Source organism: Girardinichthys multiradiatus, chromosome 12 (genome assembly GCF_021462225.1).
Source record: "Girardinichthys multiradiatus isolate DD_20200921_A chromosome 12, DD_fGirMul_XY1, whole genome shotgun sequence".
Taxonomy (NCBI): domain Eukaryota; kingdom Metazoa; phylum Chordata; class Actinopteri; order Cyprinodontiformes; family Goodeidae; genus Girardinichthys; species Girardinichthys multiradiatus.
Window position 1 is genome coordinate 26473144 of NC_061805.1, and position 19887 is coordinate 26493030.

The 19887-nt window shown below is 39.5% G+C and overlaps 1 protein-coding gene across 2 annotated transcripts in view; it reads left to right on the top strand.

Moving 5' to 3' along the window:
• The window catches only part of pde4d (phosphodiesterase 4D, cAMP-specific), a 255431-nt gene that overhangs the window by 20922 nt on the left and 214622 nt on the right, over positions 1-19887 (top strand). Inside the window, exon 2 of one of the 2 annotated variants that reach the window (XM_047381198.1) lies at positions 12382-12481. The exons of the other annotated variant lie outside the window; for it this stretch is intronic. Coding sequence (XP_047237154.1) covers positions 12437-12481 — 45 coding nt within the window. The 5' untranslated portion in view covers positions 12382-12436. The remainder of the gene's footprint in view (positions 1-12381; positions 12482-19887) is intronic. 2 annotated transcript variants of the gene reach the window in all.

Genomic DNA, 19887 nt, shown 5'->3' on the forward strand with positions numbered 1-19887 from the left:
CTGGTTGTTTAAACCAGTCATGCCAATTACTGTTCTTAATTAGTTATAAAACTAATTTAACCTCATTTCTAAGTTTCTTATAAACATTGTTTCTTAAACATAATCCCACACTAAACTGTCATAACATTAATTACAAGTGATATTAATAAATTCTTGTTGTGAATTTATTACATATCTGTGCAGACTTTTCTGTTTAATAATGCCAGTGTTCGAATCACTCTGTCATCTATTGTCATAATACCATGACCATATTGGGCTGGTATTCTTAGGACAATAATTGACAGACCAAATAGTTATTTAATTAAATATTAAATATAAAGCATCCTGATTGCACAACATTGTATCATTATCCCTGCCTGACTTACAGTTTAATGGTTTTTCCATTAAACTGCTTTTTCCATCAACCAAGTGCTCAAGAAGCAAAAGGTATGAAAGCTGGGGTGTTTTACAGTCATGCTCATTTTGACTGAATATTCAACATAAATTGCTGCTGCTAAGCACAGCAGATGATCATGTAGGAGTCTATTCTATTGTTCCTCAGCAGGGAAATTTGTTTCGCAGTGTAAGGCGACAGACAACATACATATACAACAATCACAACAATAGTAACCATCAATAAAATGAGTTACAGAAAATGGCCCAGTGCAGATTGAACATTTTAATTGGTGTAGGTTTAAAATAAAATTTATACCTGTTACTTTGCACCCTCGGGAGCCTGAATGTTCCAGAAGGAAAAAGCAAACTACTCCGAGAGTGGGTGATCAGGGTTGGCCAAAATTGCCGGTGCCATTTTCAGGACTCGACCATCATAGATGTCAGACAGAAAGAACTGCTGAATGCCAATTATTTTACTAGCTGCTTTGACAATGTCTGACAATCATTTTTTATGTTAAGATGTTTTTAAAGTACCAAGTAAGACCTTCATAAACTCTTTTGAAACTGTGTATAAAATGATAGCACTAATATTATGTTGGGTCATCGTCTATTCTGTGAGCCAACCAAATTACTATGCAGCTCAACAGGAGTCGCAGCTCCGACGTCACAGGAGGTGAGCCTTATAAGGGCTTGTGAAACATTCCACCTTTGCTTTTGGTTACCACACAACGGAAGCACGTCTCTGGAGAATCAGAAGCTTGCAGGCAGGTTTTCGCTCCATTCTCCATCACTGGCCAACCTCATGAGAAGCTCGACAAAGCTAAAAATCTTGCTGGGATAAGAAGACCAGGAGATTTACTTCACTGATCGAAGGAGTGTCTGTAGCGCGTTATTCAAGTAAGAAAAACCCACAGAAGTTTTCCAAGGAGGCGATATTTCCTCCCTCCATGCTTAATTAGGTGAAAAGTTGTTGACCAGAATAGTTGATTGTAATAGGGACTATTGGTTTAATAAATTTTCACATAGATAAAGAGACAGCATTTGTGTTTATTTTATGTAGGAGTGATTGTCTGTGAAAATGAAATTAGTGTTCCACACTATTCGGTAAAACGGTTGATAACACAGTGACATTTAGTGTGGTTTTGGTTAATAATTATCAATTAATGATAAAACTTAATGATAACTAACTAATTGTAATTATTATTATAAGTGCTGTGAGCCCAATAATCACACCACCAGGGTGTATCTATTTGTAAGAAATGATTTTTGCTTGTGTATTGGGAATGTATTACTTCTGAATTATTATTTTTTATTATAATTTTTCATAAATATTTATAACCAACAATCATAAATCCTTGCAAAACTTTTATTTTGTTCGATCAAGGGGCTCCATTGTAATGTAGTCATGAACTATGTGGCAAACAGAATTGCTGACGTCAAGGTGATCGGATTTTTACAATGTTTTTACATAGATTTTTTAGAATGCTTTGCCTTGATCCTCTTCCCATGTTTTAAACATGCAGCACCACTTGGAGGAGCCACTGCTTTGCTTCAGCTCCTGCTTTGAGTCAGTCAGAGACAATACTTTGTTCCTCAACACTGACTCCTGTAGTGTTTGTCTATAATCCAGACAAGAGCCCAGCTTACTTTAGTATTAGTTCAACAGTGGCCCCAAAGCTGCAAACAATCAGCAGAATCAAATAAATCTGAATCAGAGGTAAGCGTTTTAAATCTTCACATGAGTGAATGAGCTTCATGAGGTAAAAAAATAAATCCACTTCAGCCACCAGTTGAGAAACCAGACTGATAATTGGAAGGTACATGAGGAGCTCTCAGATAAGTGTCACTGCCTATTTACTAAAACACTGTGACGTAGCACATAATTAACTGTAATTTATTCTAACTGGAAAAAAAAATCTTAGATGGAACTTTTCTGCAGCATTAAAAGATGTTTCCCCATGTCACCATCTACTTCTGATTATTAATATCTGTATCGTACAATCTTCTATCGGCTTATCTCCAAATAATTAGTTTAATGAATTTAACAGAGAAAGTGTTATTTATTGATGTGGCATACACTCTTCTGCCAAATGGGACAAAAGTGATGGCCTATTTCAACAGAGCCACGGAGGCCAGCTCATCTCATCGGATTGAATGGCTACAATAAAAGGGCTGAGATACTTTTGAGCGATTATTCAATAAGCAGCTGTGGGATCTCAACAAGAGAAAGGAGACGTCTCAAACAGCAGCAGAAATCTAGAGCAGCTACGACCTTCTGCTGCCAGATGAGGAGGAGCCATAACTCAGTTCATTTTTGCTCCCTCACCTTTAATGTGATCACATGAGATAAACTTTCATCATTCCCCTACCAATGGCAGAAAGTTAATTGAAAAACCCAGCGGGGGATGTATCAAAGGGACATGGGAGGGAATCGCATCTGTGGAGTTTTTATTTCTTGCTACTTTGGTTGGTGGAAGAAAAGGTCTACATGCACTTTCCTGGTCAGACATTATGACAGATTAAAAACATTTACATTGTTAATGGTTAAAGACAACCCATGGTTAAACAAGGTGTTGGTTTAACATCAATCCCTCCTCCCAAACAAGCATGTGGTGACAGTGGAAAGTAACAATTCCCTTTTAACAGGATGAAACTTCTATTATATTTATATTGGCCAATAATATGCACGTTTTTGTGGACGGAAGCTGGAGTACTCATGGATAGAGTATACAAGCTCCACAAAGGCCCCACCTGGGATCCCAACCCCTCTTGCTCTTAAGCAACACTCCTAATAACTGTGCCCCCATGGATTTTTTTGGTAGATTTTCTCCATCCATGGAACATTAGGCCAACAAGACAACATCAGTCCCTGTGGAAATCTTAGTGAAGAGAATCTTCTTGTAAATAATGATGCCTTACTTGGTCCTCATCAACTTAGCTCATTGGTACACATTTAAAAAATCATCAAAAATACATCCAAGTCATACTGAAACAGTTTGAATGTGAAATTTTGTCTAAATGGTCTCCATGTTCAATGTCTGGATCCAGAAAAGGTTAAAAACAAAACCAACTGGACTTCAGTTCTTTTCTGGATTTTGATCTCTCTCATTTGGAGGAAGGGAACGCTGCCCTGTGGCTTCCATTATCTTCAGCTTTGACCAAAGTGTGCCTTGTGTTGTCTTGATAAAGACTCCCCTTGCAGAGTCTGGATGTCTAGTATCATTCTTTTTAGCTTTTCTATCACTCTATTGTAAATGATATACTAATCCATAGCATTATTCATCAACTAGACCCTCCCTATGTTAGCTTCACTGACTGGAAGAAGTCCTTCAGTACTGTTGGCAGGGACACCCTCTTGGAGCTTTTCCTAAACTATGGAGTGTCTTACAAACTCATCAACATTATCTGAATTTCAAAAAAGGTAACAAATTACAAGGTAGTTTCCACAGGACAGCTGACAGATGGATGTCTGCTTTTCATATCCATAGCTAAAGAAGATCTGGAGCCAAGGAATTTCTCATGTACTTAAGTTCCCATGTTAACAGGAATTGTTTCTCTATAGAGCCAATATCTGGAGAACATCAGCCATATCCACAAACGAAACAACTTTTTGCATAAAACATCAGTAACAGGGGCCTTTTGGAGTGTGCAGATCAGTGGCTAATTTCCTAAAGATTTCCTCAACATAAACTGACACTGGATCAGCCCCATCCAATGCAAGCCCACTACTTATATTACCGTGCAAACCCTGACCTGGAATCTCTAGTGTCAGAAGAAGGCAGGACAGTCTGGCAACAGGAAGGAGTCGGACGTGGAGGCAGACATCCTGAGAATACTTGAAGCCAGTAGGGGAAGAGGGCACAGGACCAGAAAGGCTGGAGAATACAGTACCTGTTGGAACCCTTTGTGTTGATTTTTCTTTCCTGGAGGAACATTGTTGCATTTCCAACAGGAAACTGAAAATCTGAGTACAAACAAAACTAGCATACAACAATATGGCATAACGGGGTTCAACAGGAGATGGCGATGATCGCTATGTTTTCTTCTGTATCTAAGTCAGCCTTTCACATTTTGTGGGCAGTTTTTTTTCATGATGGCAAAGATTTTTTATAACAATGCTGATTTAAAAAAAAATCAAAAGTGTTAGTAACTGTCAGCATCTGCCATTTTGGACTTGGTTTTGGTTTTGTGTTTGTTTACTTTTTCAGTTAGGTGTTTCTATTTCTTTGGGTTTAGTAGTTATGTTTGTTTATTCCTTCTGTCATTTTGATGTTAGTTCTTGTTCTCTCTCCTGCCCCCTAGTTTTAGTAGTCTTTTCTCCCCTCGCTCATAGTTCCCTTTCCCCTTTGGCCTAAGACCCCTTTTGTTATTATTTACCCAGTTGTTTGTTCCCCTTATTATTAGTTGTTCCTTCCCCAGCCTTGCTTTACAGTATAGCTCCCTCTTGATTAGTTTTATAGTAATAGTTCTCTTCGTTTATCCCTTATGTTTTAGTTCCTGTCAGTCAGTTATATTCTGTTATTTAGTAAGTCTGCTTATTTACGTAGTCCCTTCCACGTCCTTAGATTTAGTTCTTCCTAGAGTTACTTTTGACATCAGCTTACGTTTAGGTTTCTTTCCCTGTTCCTCCCAGTTTAGTTTAGTATTAGTTTCCCCTCCTGTCTCTGCGTTTCCTAGCTCTAGTCACCATAGCAACCTCCATTACCTCAGTTCCCTTCACCTGGCCAACACACCTGTAGGCATTCATCTGATTAACTACTCCTCTCGTTCCCATTGTTTCACCATTCACCGTCCCTGTATATAAGCTTACCAGTTCCATTTGTTCCCTGTCGCCTCATTCTGCTAGATACCTGCTATTCACCTGTCATGCTCCTGCGTTATTCCTAGAATCCCCGTCAGCCTAGTTCCTGTTCAGCTCTTGTAAGTTCTTTATATCTTGTTTACTGCTTCCTGAACCCCTGGCAGAGTATCCTGCGCTGTTCAAGCCTTTCAAATAAATTATGGATCAAAACCTTACCTTCTGGCTCCCGAGTATCTCCCTGCAAGTTGGTCCGACCCAAACCCACTCCCTGACAGTAACTGCTTTTTAGCTTTAGCTTTTTTCATGTAAAGTGCCTTGAGACATCCTGTGTTGTAAATTGCTGCTATATAAATAAACTGAACTTAATTGAACAGTTTTAGTGTCCAGTTGTTAGAGGTCTTTCATTTATTTGTAGTTGTGCTTTCAGAAAATGCCCTTGCCTCTATTATTTTTGCTATCTATTTACTAGTCTAGACAATAGAAACTTACTACAGGGTCCCTAATTATTATATGTCTTTTATCTACTTACGGAAGCAGAGATAGTTTAGCATAAAAAGGCTCCAAAAGCATTTGTTTTCTCTTTTCACCCTTTTATCACACAAAACAAAACAACAGAATTTGCATTTACTTTCTCTGTTGGCACTCTAATTGCTATGATTACATTTCAGGGATATTAGTGATTCTGACCAGGGCTGAAGTTTGTGAGCGCAGACTGAAATCAGCCTCCTGTGGTTCCACTGCAGGAACTCCTGTGATGATCTACTTCACAAAGAGACACACAGTTGATAAATGCTTAGTGTCGTCAAAATATCAAACCCCAAAAATTCTAAGAAGATTTCAATATTGCCATAACCTTTTTATCACCTGAGTGCAGTTTTCAGTAACAGGTCTAGGAAGGTGAATAACGGCGGCTGCCTAGGATGAAGGGTGTAATGTTTTCCATTTTACCCTCTCTGTGTGGTTTCAGACTCATAGCTGCTGTTGATTCTATTTGGGATAAATTAGCCTGGTCCTTTCAAGGTTGACGTTCTTCAAATGCCAGTGAAAATGAGCATTTATTTCATTCAACTGTAAAAGCTTTCCCCAATTCATGCCAACAAAGGAGCAAAAATAAAACAAATCTGTCAACATCTGAGAAGTTGTATCATAACTTAGTTAATTTTTGCAGATGGAAACAGAGCTAAACATTGTAAGAAAATCTTTTGATCAATCAAAATTAAAATCAATTAATGACCCCAAAACCTTCAGGGGCCTCATCAAAAGCTGAAGATAAAGAGGAATATTAATTTTCAGCATTACTGATGGTCCAATCACACATGAATAGTGTCTTTACCAGAAGAAAAAGGTTTGGGAATTACCTCACTAGAGACCAGGACTAAATCAGAAACACCCCCAGTTGTCTTAATAAAAAATAAAATTATAGCAGGACATTCACAGAAAACCAATAGTTACTCTGAACTTTACTAATCTCCATATTGATATATTTTATGACAGAACAGAAATGGTCCACAAACATTGGTGGCCAAATTAAGCCATTTGGATTTACAGCGGATTTACAGATGAGAATCGGTGCCTCCAAGTCCGAGGCCATGGTCTTGAGCCACAAAAGGGCAGAGTGCCTTCTCCGGGTCGGGGGGGGGTCCTGCCTCAAGTGGAGGAGTTCAAGTATCTTGGGGTCTTGTTCACGAATGAGGGAAAAATGGAGCAGGAGATGGACAGATGGATTGGTGCTACGTCAGCAGTGATGCGGGCGCTGTACTGGTCTGTCGTGGTGAAGAGAGAGCTGAGTCAATCAAAAACCGAAGCTCTCCATTTACCGGTCGATCTACGTTCCTACCCTCATCTATGGTCATGACCGAAAGAACGAGATTACAGATACAAGCGGCCGAAATGAGTTTCCTCCTCAGGGTGTCTGGGCTCTGCCTTAGAGATAGAGTGAGAAGCTCGGTCATCCGGGAGGGACTCAGAGTAGAGCCGCTGCTTCTCCACATTGAGAGGAGCCAGTTGAGGTGGCTCAGGCATCTGGTTATGATGCCTCCTGGACGCCTCCGTGGTGGGGTGTTCCAGGCACGTCCCACTGGGAGGAGGCCCAGAGGAAGACCCAGGACACGCTGGAGGGACTATGTTTCTTGGCTGGCCTGGGAACGCCTTGGGATTCCTCCAGCTGAGCTGGCCCATGTGGCTGGGGAGAGGGAAGTCTGGGTCTCTCTGCTTTGGCTGCTGCCCCCGCAAAACCGAACCCCGGATAAGCGGAAGATGATGGATGGATGGATGGATGGATGGATTTACAGCTTTTGTGAAAAGAGCAGCAATTTTTATTTTGTGACAAACATTTTGTAGTGCTCAACGTTTGCAAAACAAACCTGAAACAAGGACTGAAGACTGTAAATCTCCTGACTAAAGTTCCCTCAGTATTTGCTTCATCTTTTATTTGAAACAACAAAATTGCCACTTTTTTTGTGCATATTTTTGTTTTCTGTCTGGGTTTTATTCTGTTATTGATTTTACTTCTGATTAATTCTGATCAGTACATTTCTATAGAATATATTCTGCCCTGGTACTTTTATTCGTTGACATTTGTGTGGTTCTTCTTGTCTGGCTTCCATCTCTTGCTTCTTTAAATTACAGATCTCAGTGATCCCATAGTGCTTTCAGTTTTGTTAAAAGTTAATAAAGGTACTTTTTCTTTGGCTACCTGAAGTGATCTCTGCAATTTGGTTCCATGTTGAAGCATGGTAATGGCAGCATCATGAGGAGGGGATGCTTTTCTTCCTATGTCCATCAGGTGGCGCTACCAGAAGATGTGCGGCTTTTCTGGTGGGCCTTCCTCAGGAGGTAGACCAGATCTTGTGTGACAAACGACCACAGCATGAAAAGAACGACTGTCTGACACAACACATCAAATGGCCACCATGTCTCCTCCTGCTGTGAAGCTGCAGCTGTACACTGCAGACATGGTCTCCAGTCTGAGCCACGAGTGGCAGCAAGCCTCTCCGCCGCCTCCAGTCTGTCCATGACACTCCTCATGTCCTGTCTGAGCCTCCGTAGAGCCAAGATTATCTGTTGCTGCAGGTGTGTCATCACCACCTCGTCGACCTGCTCCTCCACCACATGCACCACCTGGGCCTACCCGCCTCGGGCTTCCCTGTGAAATGCCACGTTCTCTCCAGCTGTGGTAGGAACCTTCCCGCCCACCTTCCCGGCCTCTCCTAGGGGGACCCTGACACTTCCCATCCTCTGCTCCCTCCCCACCTTGACCAGCTCCGAGCTGTCTTCCCTCCAGGCGAGCTTCCAGGTGAGTCCCCTTGATGTTGCTCAGCTGCTCCACTGAGTCCTCAGAGTCACAGAAGATTTCACTCTCCAGTTCACTGGTCAAGGACAAACCCTCAGACATCCCAGAGTCTTTAGGAACATTGTTGGTAGGAGGCAGGTGTTCATCATCAGGCATGTTCAGCTCCATGGCTGGATCAGAGCTCTCTAAACTTTCCTGAGATGTCTCCTGCTCCTCACCTTCAATCTTCATGTATGTTGAGCTGTCCACCGGCTGGCTGCCTTTAGGACCTTCAATGAGGTTGAACAGTGATGCTGGGGGCAGGGGCATGTCACCAATAACCCTGTAGAAAGGCTCAAAGTGGTGGAAGAAGGGTGCTGTTGTTTCATCCATGGGCATGGTGTGGATGACCTCTTGTGCTACTTTCTTCATCTCTTCCACATGTGCTGCCATGGCACTCTCCCGACTCATCTCCCCAAGTCGGCTCCACGCATCTGGGTCCCAGAAGCCAGGCCGAGGCACCATACATGGTCCACACACTGCCTGCTTGTATATACTGTAAAAACATAGAATCACCTCATAACAAGGTCTGTAGGAACCGTTTTTGGGGAGATTGTGAATCACATCCACTGCTGCCTGGAAACGCCTCTGATGGTCCACCGCAGGCTCTGCCATGGCCAAGATTGGCATGATCCCAGCTCAAGCTAACAGGACCTCTGTGACTCTCCCTCTGGTCTCATTCCCTCCGCCAGCAGCCGCCCAGACACACATATGTCTGCACTTTAGAGGAGCTCCATCCTTTGTCCTGGAGACAGACCTGCTAAGACCACACAACACTTCCGTAGCACGTGACATGCTACGGAAAAACATTCACTTTTCCTTCCCATAGAAAGGACTCCTGGATCAGTGATTCTTTGTTCTCTTTGTGTCTCTGCTCTGTTCTCTCAAACCCCCAGTTGGTCGTGGCAGATGGCCGCTCACACTGAGCCTGGTTCTGCTGGAGGTTTCTTCCTGTTAAAAGGGAGTTTTTCCTCTCCACTGTCGCTACATGCATGCTCAGTATGAGGGATTGCTGCAAAGTCAACGCCAGTGACTGTCCACTGTCTCTACATGCTCATCCAGGAGGAGTGAATGCTGCAAGTCACTGACTGGACAGAAAAACTGTTTATCCAATTAGAATAAATAACTGAATCTGACTGCACTGTACAATGGTTAGGATTAATTGGAATGTATGTACCTGACTTTTGTGAAGTGCCTTGAGACAACATGTGTTGTGAATTGGCGCTGTATAAATAAACTGAATTGAATTTTCTTCACAACAGGAATAAAGAAACTGTCCTTAGTTGGTGGGAAAATAGATAAAGCTAAGTATATGGCAGTCCTTGTAGAAAAGCTATTAGAGCATGCCAAAGACTTCAGACTGGCATGGAGTCAGAGGAGTGTGAATACTTTTGCAAGGCACTGTAAGCAACTGGTAAGGGGTTAGAGACGTTGTGCTGCTGTTGTATCTGATCTCCTGAACATGAAAATGCAGGATTATATTGTAAATTGCCAGACATAAATTTTAATACAATTGCTTGCTGAGTTAATATAAAGGTCAACAATTATATATGTGGCTAAAGGGCAAAACAGTTTTTTCTCAACCTACACAAAAATATTGAGAGGACAAATGTGGCACAGCTACACAGTCACAGTTCCCAAAGTCTCTACTCATTTTTTTTTAGATCTACAAGGCATGAACTTAAAGTTTTTTTTTTCTTTGATGTTTTTGCAGAACCACAACACCTTCTCATCTGTAAATGATGTTGCAGCTGCATTTCAGCACCACTTGGTCTTGGCTAAGTGTTTCTGTTTGTGTATGCAGTGGAGCAGATAAAAAAGACAAGGGGCAGGTGTAGGCTCTAGGTTATTAGGCCAGGTAAACACAATATGCTTGTGTAACTCTGGCTGATAATTCACTGACCTTTACTGTTTACACTCTAATGCATTCTAATAGGACGGCAGATCCCAGTATGCTTCCTTTGTCACAAAAACACACACACTTTATGGTGGCCATTTATCACAGTGACTTACATACATGTATGTAAGTCACTGTGTATGTGTATGTGTATGTACACACAGCTATCTGGTTGTCTGGGAGATCAAAGTGTTTATATTTTCTCCACCACAAAGCCTCTGAGAGGAAGAGGAACCTGTCTGTTGAAACACAAACTCATTTGCTATAAAGGATTCAATCTGAGAAAAGAAGGATTGTTTATGTTAGTAAATTGTATTATTTACCGACAAACCCCTGTCTGTATATAATACAACGATGTGTAAAAAGCCTAAGATAGATTTATATTGCAGTAGCATAATCAAACAGAAAAATTCAACCTGTACAAATTCCTTTGGGATGGTTGGGGAGGTCTCCAGCAGTTATTGAGGCAGGATACACCCTAGCCAGGTTACCAGTCCATCACAGGGCAACTTAGAGACATACTTTAAGGGTAACCAATTTAGAATAACCAACTAACCTAACAGTCATGCGTCTGGACTGTAGGAGGAAGCCGGAGTACCCAGAGAGAACCAAAGCATGAATGGGGAGAACATGCAGAATCCATGCAGAAAAACCCCAGGCTGGGATTCAAACCCAGGACCTGGCGAACAGAGCAACCAACTGCACCAATGTGCAGCCTGGAATATAAATATGACACATAAGTATAAATGTGACAGAGAGACCACTCTTTTAGTCACAGCTCACCAGGCTGGATATTTACCATATTTACCATTATTTACTCAAAACAAAACAAAAAAACAAAACATAATATTGAAGATGGGAATGGAGAAAAACTCACTGCAGCAAATAGTGGCATCTTGGGGTCAGCTGAGACCTCCCACAGCCCAAAAGCATGACTGTTAGGTTAGCTGGTTACTGTAAATTGGTTACTCTTAAAGCGAGTATCTGTCATTTACATTCCAACTGGTTGTTTGGGAGTGATAGCAGAAAAATACGTTCTCTATCTTACCATCACATATGTTAATATATTGAATTTGATTAACACTTCTTGATTTGGAAACCTCTGACTTGAAGAAATAAAACCAAGATTGAACTTTTACAGAAAAAAACAGTACTGAATGTGGAAAAGCACTTCATACCCACTGTGGAGTGAAAGATCTGTGATGCCGTGGGGGTGTTTTTCTTTTAAAGGTCCCGAGAAGCTTGTTGAGTTCATGGCATCATGAAAACCTTGAAATACAAGGCGATTGGTGTTTCTGCAGGACAATGATCTAGCCCATGTGGCCAAATTAACAGAAAAATTGTGCTTCAGTCACAAAATCAACCTTCTTTCATACCCATCTCACTCCCCAAACATAGATCCTATAGAAAACCCGTGGAGTGAGCTGAAGAAAAAACTGCGAAAGGGAGACCTGAAAACTCTGGACTTATGTCCTCAGGGGCCAGTTTCCTGCAGCTTTTCACTGCAGAGATCTTAGATGCAGATGCCTAGTTCAACAGATTTGAATCAAGTGGCTGAAGTAGCCCGTCAGCATGCAGTAAACCTCTACATAGTACCTATTGATGCATTTGTATTGAAACAGATAAAACATCTAAAAGCTGCAGAAAAGGGGCCCTAACTATTGGAGTCTTGTACCACTTATTTGAAGTGACTGTGCAAAATGAATAATCATAAGATCTCTCTTTCTGTATGAGTAAGACACAGTGTTGTCCTGCTGGGGGTCAAATTATACACAGTAGGTGGCCTTTTCTAAAACATTTAGTGATAGATTCAGTGCTTCTGAAATAAAAGACAGATTTAAGGCTTCTTACACATCTTCGCTAGTGGTGCCAACAGATTTGTATACTGCCTATAAGTTTGCTCACTAATTTTAAGAATAATCTTTGGTTTAAAAATGTTGCATTCGTTTACAGTTTCTTATTTTTGCTTTTCGCTAGTTTGCTTTCTGATTAAACTGTGAGGGACCGAGGCCCGCCAGAGGTGGCCCGCACCATGCAAAAAGATGACCGGTCCGGGGACGAAGGCCAGCTGGAAAGTGTAAGCCAGCACTAACTTTTTCGGTTCCACCTTCTGTAAGTTCCTTTAGGATGGATCAGATTTTTATTATTTTTTTGGGATTTATTACTTATAGAGTAACAGTTTACATTAGGGCAACAGTTAACATTTATAGTGGTATAAGCATTTAGATCCTTAACTGTGATACATGTAGTAGTAGCAGTAGGAGGAGGAAGAGGAGGAGGAATGAAATACACAACCAGGCCGTCAGAGTCCACAGGCTAACTCTGCTGTTTAGCAGAAAAGACTATTTTACATACCCATTCCTGTGTACTGATGTTGAATTTACTTTTTGAGTGAATTGTTTATTTTCTGATGTCCGAAACAATTTACCACATGATATTTACCAAACTCCCTGCAAAGCAACATGATGTGCTTATATCTGGTATAAACCGAGGATATAAACACACTTACCATACAAAAAGTATTGAATTCTGTCACCCCAATGTCACATTACCATAAAGCTCTATCAGTTTAGTTCTGCAATATGCATAATGCTACTCATGATGAGTATTACAGCTCAGTTTGTCAAATATGTGTTAAGTCAGGTCAATTGCTGTATATATATTTGTCAACACACATAAGTGAGAAACACACAACGAGTACATTCATTAAATAAGAATAAAATGAAATCCAAAATCAAAGGTGAATTGTGGTAATTTGGATTTAATTACCAGAAAGTCCTAGTTAGTCAAGTTCGAGTTGCTCAACATATCAAACCATAGTGGTTCTAATATTTATGGTTACTACAATAGTATCGCAATTAAACAGTTTGCTAAAATTCTGCAACCACAGTGCCCGCTCAAGCATAAAGAGCCTCTGAGTGTAGTCTGGGATTTTTATCTGTTGATGGCCACCTTAACATCTTTTTATAGAAAATGCATACTTATTTTCAAAGAATTAGTAGTCCACAAAATAGGATTTACAAGAAAGAAGGATTCATTTTAATTTGGGTAAAATTTTTGCTAAATACTAATTCAAGTGGTGTAGTTCTAAGGTGGTGGATCCAGGATAGTTTTTGTGCAGCTCGTTTCAACAGGAAAAAAAAACCCAATTATCTTAGCTGTGATCATTTTTCCTTTTTGGTGTCGTGAAAAAAAAAAACTATTATTGAGTAACTTCTTTTATCAATTGCGAATAAAAGCAAACTGTTGTTTTTCAAACTCTATTGATTAAAAGCATTTTGATTTAGATACATCAATACAAGTAAACCTATACAAATCTATGCAATAGTTGCTCGACCAAAACATACAGGAACTAATAATAAGAGTGATTTCATCTTTTATTTATTGGTCTTCTCAGTGTATTAGAATATTCTACAAGGTGAATAATTCATAGCCCTAAATTACAAACATTCAACAGAAGTGCAAAGCTGGTATTTTTATTCTCTTCGGCATGTCCATCCCCCACAACAGCTTCAGTGCACCGTCTCTCACACAATGTTGTCACAGTTGTCTGCAAGCTGTCCATCACCCACCTCTATCCATCTGGATGGAAGAGGCAGGTTCCCTGCAAATCCTCACAAAAACAACACAGATAAGAGTGGAGAGATGGAGATCAGATACAGCAGGAGCAATCACTGTCAGACTTATCTAAACTGGCATGAATAAGATATCCAGTAGTCCTCCTGACTTTGAGTTAAAGTATATATGCAGGTCTTCTGCATGAGCTGATATCAGAGGGGCGAACATTAAGATAATGAGATATATGTTCCAGAAAAAGGCAATGTCAGACAAAATTAAAATATCTGGTTTGAACAGAACTGACACTGCACATGCTGCATATTTAAACATTTAAACATATTTTAAAATGGCCCTTACAGCCCAGCACTATCACCACATGTTTCTCCTCAGTCTTGGTGTGTTTAGTGTAACATACTATCGCGCTATCTACAGTTTATGCATAAATGTTTTGAAATGTTATGTAGAGAAAATTCTAGTCAAACATCCACTTGTTTTAAGCATATACAGTCATCAGTCAGTCATTTTCTACCGCTTCTTCCATAGTGGGTCGTAGGGAAGCTGGTGCCTATCTCCAGCAGTCTATGGGCGAGAGGCGGGGTACACCCTGGACAGGTCGCCAGTCCATCGCAGGCCAACACACAAACAACCATACATATATGCTAAAATATATAAACTGGTCAGATTTTTTTTACAAACTCTATATTAGCCATCTTTCTTCATTCTAAAACCAGCTTAGATGTGTTTGGATCATCATCCTGCTAAAACACATCATTATACCCAAAATACAAACTGCTCAATGACTTGAGTTAAAGATGAAGAATTTGGACATAGTTCTCTGTCTTCATTGTTCAATTGGCAGTGAAACAGCACCACAGCATGATGCTGCCACTACCATGCTTGACAGCTGGCAGTGTTTAAATATCTAATAATTTTGGAGTGAATAAAGGATGCTTACATTTAGCTTTCTTAATTATGTTTTCTAGACCTTGACTTAAACTTTATTAGAAATTCGTGGACCATGTTTAAAACTGGATCCACACCTGGAAACCAACCAGTCTGAAACTAATTCTCCTACTTCTGCCAAGAAGAGTGAAAAAGCATGTACCAAAAAGTGAGGGGTCGAGATACATCAGAAAACTAAATACAAACAAATATAAATGGTGGTGTATGTTTCAGCCGGTGTGCTTGTTTTTAAACTTCTGTTCATTAGAGAAAAATCCACCATAAATTCAAACTGCACCCAATTCTTTTTTTATGTCAAATCACTGAAGTTTTGTATTGTACAATTATTACACCCTGATAAAAGAGCGGTTGTAATGCGTCATTAGTAGCCCAAAATTATTGTAAAATTTATGTCCATGATGTATTATTATGTCTCACTGTAGGTGTCCACTGTAAACTTTAAAAACATAGAACTGACTGTAATTTCTCCAAATCTCCTGCCAGCAACAAAAGCAAGCCAAAGGTCAGCTGTAAAAAAAATAAATAAATAAATCAAATGACATATTTGCCTCCAAGAATTGCTCAAACTCATTCATAACAAAAATAGATAATCCTACTGGCGGAAAAGAGAACAGGCTGCACAAACATAAAAGGTTGCTGCAAAAACTACAAATGACCTTTAAAATAGAATAAAAACAGCACCAACAGAGCACAAATTGTTTGATGATTCATATTTGGGTCTTAGAAGAGGCTTTAGAAGAGAATGTTGCAAAAGACAACATCCTGGGGAAAAGTTATAAAATGTTTCTGAAATGTACCCTTCTTTTACGCTGTGAAATAACGCTGGTGATGAATGATTAATTTAGCAGAGGAACTAATAGCCTATGTCAAACGTGGATTTGATTGCTGATCTCATCGGAGTGAAGTCTGCAGGTCACTGGGTTGAAGCTGTGAGACTTGATCTCCCACCAGTGGGAGAGAAGGGGTGGGAGAGCTAATTAAAGAGACAGGAGGAAAGGTAGAGGAAGCGATTAAGACAAGAGGTGAGCATGAAAAACAAACAGAAAGCAGCAGAGAGGCTTCCTTGCTGTTCCAAGGCGCACATTAAGGTAGAAAAGGGACACAGGCTGGGCTGATGAATACGCTTCCCAAGGCTCCTGGGGGTTGTCCAATCAGGTGGTGCCAATGATGAATAGTCATGAGTCACCTTATCAGCGTCGCCATAGTTACGCAGATGTGACTTTGGCCCTGTGAATGTGATGAGGGAACAGAAATGGGCCCTCTGCCTCCTTTCCCATGCACATCTTGATCATCAATTAGAGCCAGGCAGGGGAGAGTTCAGACCAAGTGTTTTGCTTGGTGAATCAGGTGAACGGGTGTGGAATAAGGCAAGTAAACAGAGGGAAATGGGAAAAATGACTGTAAGACATAGGTGAAAGTGCTTGGAAAGAGCAAAGAACAAGCAAAATTTGATTCAGCTTGATTTAAAATCACATTAATCAACGATAATGGCAGTTGCCAAACAGCACGTACAGGTGATTGCTGACAGGGAGAGGAAATGGGAAGTGGATGACAAGATATTTAATAAAAGCGCTACGGAATTAGATTGAGCAGTACAGCAGAGAGGAGTGTCATATAAAAAGGGGGGGAGAGGCTGAGGATGAGCAGTAAAAGAACAGCTGTGGGAAAAGAAATAAAGAAAATAAACAACAATATACTAGAATCAATGTCTTTCCTTGTTTGTAAAGCAATACAATGTCAAAAAATGTCTTCTATTGTTAAATAAGTTAGTTTAAAGTGCAGTTTTATGAGCCTGATGATGTGTGAAAGAAGCCAAGCAATACAGCTTTACATCCTTTGATACTGTTGGTCACTAGATTTTAATTGAACTTCTTACAGATATTGGTTTTTCCAATCAAACAGTTGGATTGCAAATTATCTAATAGTCAAACCCCAGGCGATTGTCGGTTCAACCTCAGACTTACTGCAAGTCCATAATTGTGTTTCACAAGGGTTGATTCTTGGCCCCTTTTTGTTTTATCTATTTATAACTAAATTGGGGCAGAATATTCTACAGTCAGGTTTTCTCTTCTATGCTGATGGCACCTTAATTTACGAATCTACACCAACTACTGTAATAGATTTCAGTGTCTCTTACACAGCTTTGGCTGAGTACATACAGTTCTGTCACTTACAAACAACAACAAAAAACAGCAGCAAAAAATACTGATGTTTGTCACTACTAAAAGAAAGGCAAGGGTGTAGTGGTCAGAAAAGAAAATGTAATGTTGAATAGTGAACAAACAGAGTTGGTGTCTTGTAAAAATTCAGAATTTTCATTTGCTGACAACTTGCATTTCAGGGCACATTTACAACCTCATAAAAAACCAAAGCTCTACTCAGAATTTTATTATAGAAACATGTCTTGCTTTCTTTTCATTTAAAATTGAAACTAGTAGAGCCCATGCAATTCTTACCGATGGTTCTATCTGAGACATGTTGCAAGTCAATAAAGGGGTTTCACAAGGTTTAATTCTTGGACATTATTGTTTTCTTTGAAAATAAACAGAGATGGTTAGAATAGCCACCAATTGTATTCAAGTGAGAGCGGCGTCATCTAAAGGATTACTTGAAATAAGAGTAAACGACCGTTTGGTGAAAAGAATACTCAAGCACAGACTAACTGTTTATCTGTAATGTCTGATTAATGAAAATTTTAAATGTTGTCAAATAGAAAATTTACATATATTGTAAATGAGCTAGGATAGAGTAGTGTGAAATTATCTTTTAACTTGTATGCTGATGACACTGTGATATACTGCTCCACTACTCCAGTAAAGGCTTTTGAATATTTCCAACATGCCCATAACAGAATACAAGAATAGGGGTGTCATTTCCAACTTCTTTTTAAAGCAGAAAAAACTAAATTTAAGTTTTTTACTAGTGCAACCAATGCAAGGCTGATTCTGTGTAATTTATTTATTTTAACAAGAAATAATAAATAAACAACGTTAGCTAAAGGTGTTATTCAGATTTGATCACAAATTGAAATGAGTACAATCAACCTTTTGTCTGTTACTGACTAAAAAGATATACTATGTATAATATGCATCTGCTCATTGTCTTTCCATGTTAGATAGTGTATATCACCGGGTAGTGAGATCCATAACTTACTACGTTTTTTTTTTCACTTGTTGTCATGTGTAAACTGGACATCAGTACATACTCACCCCATTAACTGGAATATTTCCATGTACATAACCCTTCTGAATAAAATAGATATTATTAAAGTAAAAGCTATACCTTGTGCTGACAAACTGTGCAAAGCCAAGATTTGGAACTGAAAAGGAACCTTTTTTACTTCCAAGCATTGCTGAGTTTTTATTGGGCTGAGAAAGTGGCTACATTAAAACAGACATAATAAACATAGTTATAAGGACTATGTGTACCAACAGTACTAATGATATAAAAACATAGAAAGGTGAACTAGTTAGAAGAACTATGAGCTAGTCGCCACAGTTCCCAAAACACTTCATGTTTCAATGTAGGGATGCTGTGTTCGTGGTGATAAGTTAGCTTTCTGCCACACACTGGGTTTTGCACATAGGATAAAAAGTTACATTTTGTCCTCATCTGACCAGAATACCTTCTTGCACATCTTATTTTAAAGCAGGTGTTTTTGTGGGTTTTGATGTGGAAAAAATGAAATCACAACCTTCGTGTCTAAACATTTTGAAAATGGTGCTTCTGAGAGTAAGAACTGAACTAGGAAAGAAATTGTTTGGGTTTTCAGCGCCTGATGAGTGTAACAATCTTTAATTTAAATTTAATTTACAGACTTAGCATCCCTGAATGAATTTGAAGTTCCAGTGTAAACTCTGGAGACTAGGCTAACAGTTAGCAAGTGTTATAAAATACATTTTTATGTAATTTACAAATAACTGTAGTTTTGTGATTATTGTAACTGAACTGTGCTGTTGCTGCCTTGGCCAAGCCTGATTTGCATAGAGACCTATGTTTTAAATGGGACTAACCGGGTTCAGTAAAGGAAATAAATAAATAAAAGGGTTATTAAAGTACTTATTTGGAATGATTTATATAAATAAGCTGTTTTGTTATCTCTGAGCAATGACACAAATTTCTCACAAAAGTTTTACCTCATAATACACAGTAGAGGTCGGTGACACGATAACGCTGATAAGAGCCATCTACTTAGCGCTCATTTGTGGGGCCCACAGAAAACATTGTAAATTGCTTTTCAGCTTCTGCTTATCTACGAGCTTATGTATGAACCAGTGGAGCAATCTGCTGCAAATTCAAAACATGTAATTGGATTTGCATTACAATACAATGGGGCCGTCCTCAGGCACTCAAAATATCTCTCTGGGCCAAATAAGTTTTTTGTTTTTTATCAGCGTGGTCTTGATGCAGTTGCATTGAGTCTGTATACAAATGTTGCCAAAATTTTGGGTCAGATAGGTAATGGGTTAAGAGGGGCCTGATTTGTATTTAATCTTCTAATCTACACCATATGTGCAGGAAAATGATTGCCCACTCACCATTCTCATTTCACAGGCTGTTGACTGTATTTAAAGTGTGAATAATCTTCCATAAGTTGTTTGGCAGTGTGTTCATTCCATAATGTGGGGTTGATGAATGAAGAGTTATGTTTAAACTATTGCCAGGAAAGGTTGACTTTGAGGATGCAAATGTATTTCTGCACTGCTAGAGTACCTAGATTCAATTGAGGAATTGGCACCTTAATGATTTTTCCTTCTCTCGAAGCAGAGTAGACACTACCGGTTTATCTTTATAAAAGGGAACATTACCTTTATTAAAACTGCTACCAGATTCTGCTCTATATCTTGCTGTCTCCACATTACAGCACTGTAATAACAACCTTTTGCTCAGATGAGGAAAAAAACAATGTCAATTTTTATAGCTTCAGCCAGATTTCAGTCAGAAACTAGGTTTATCTACCTT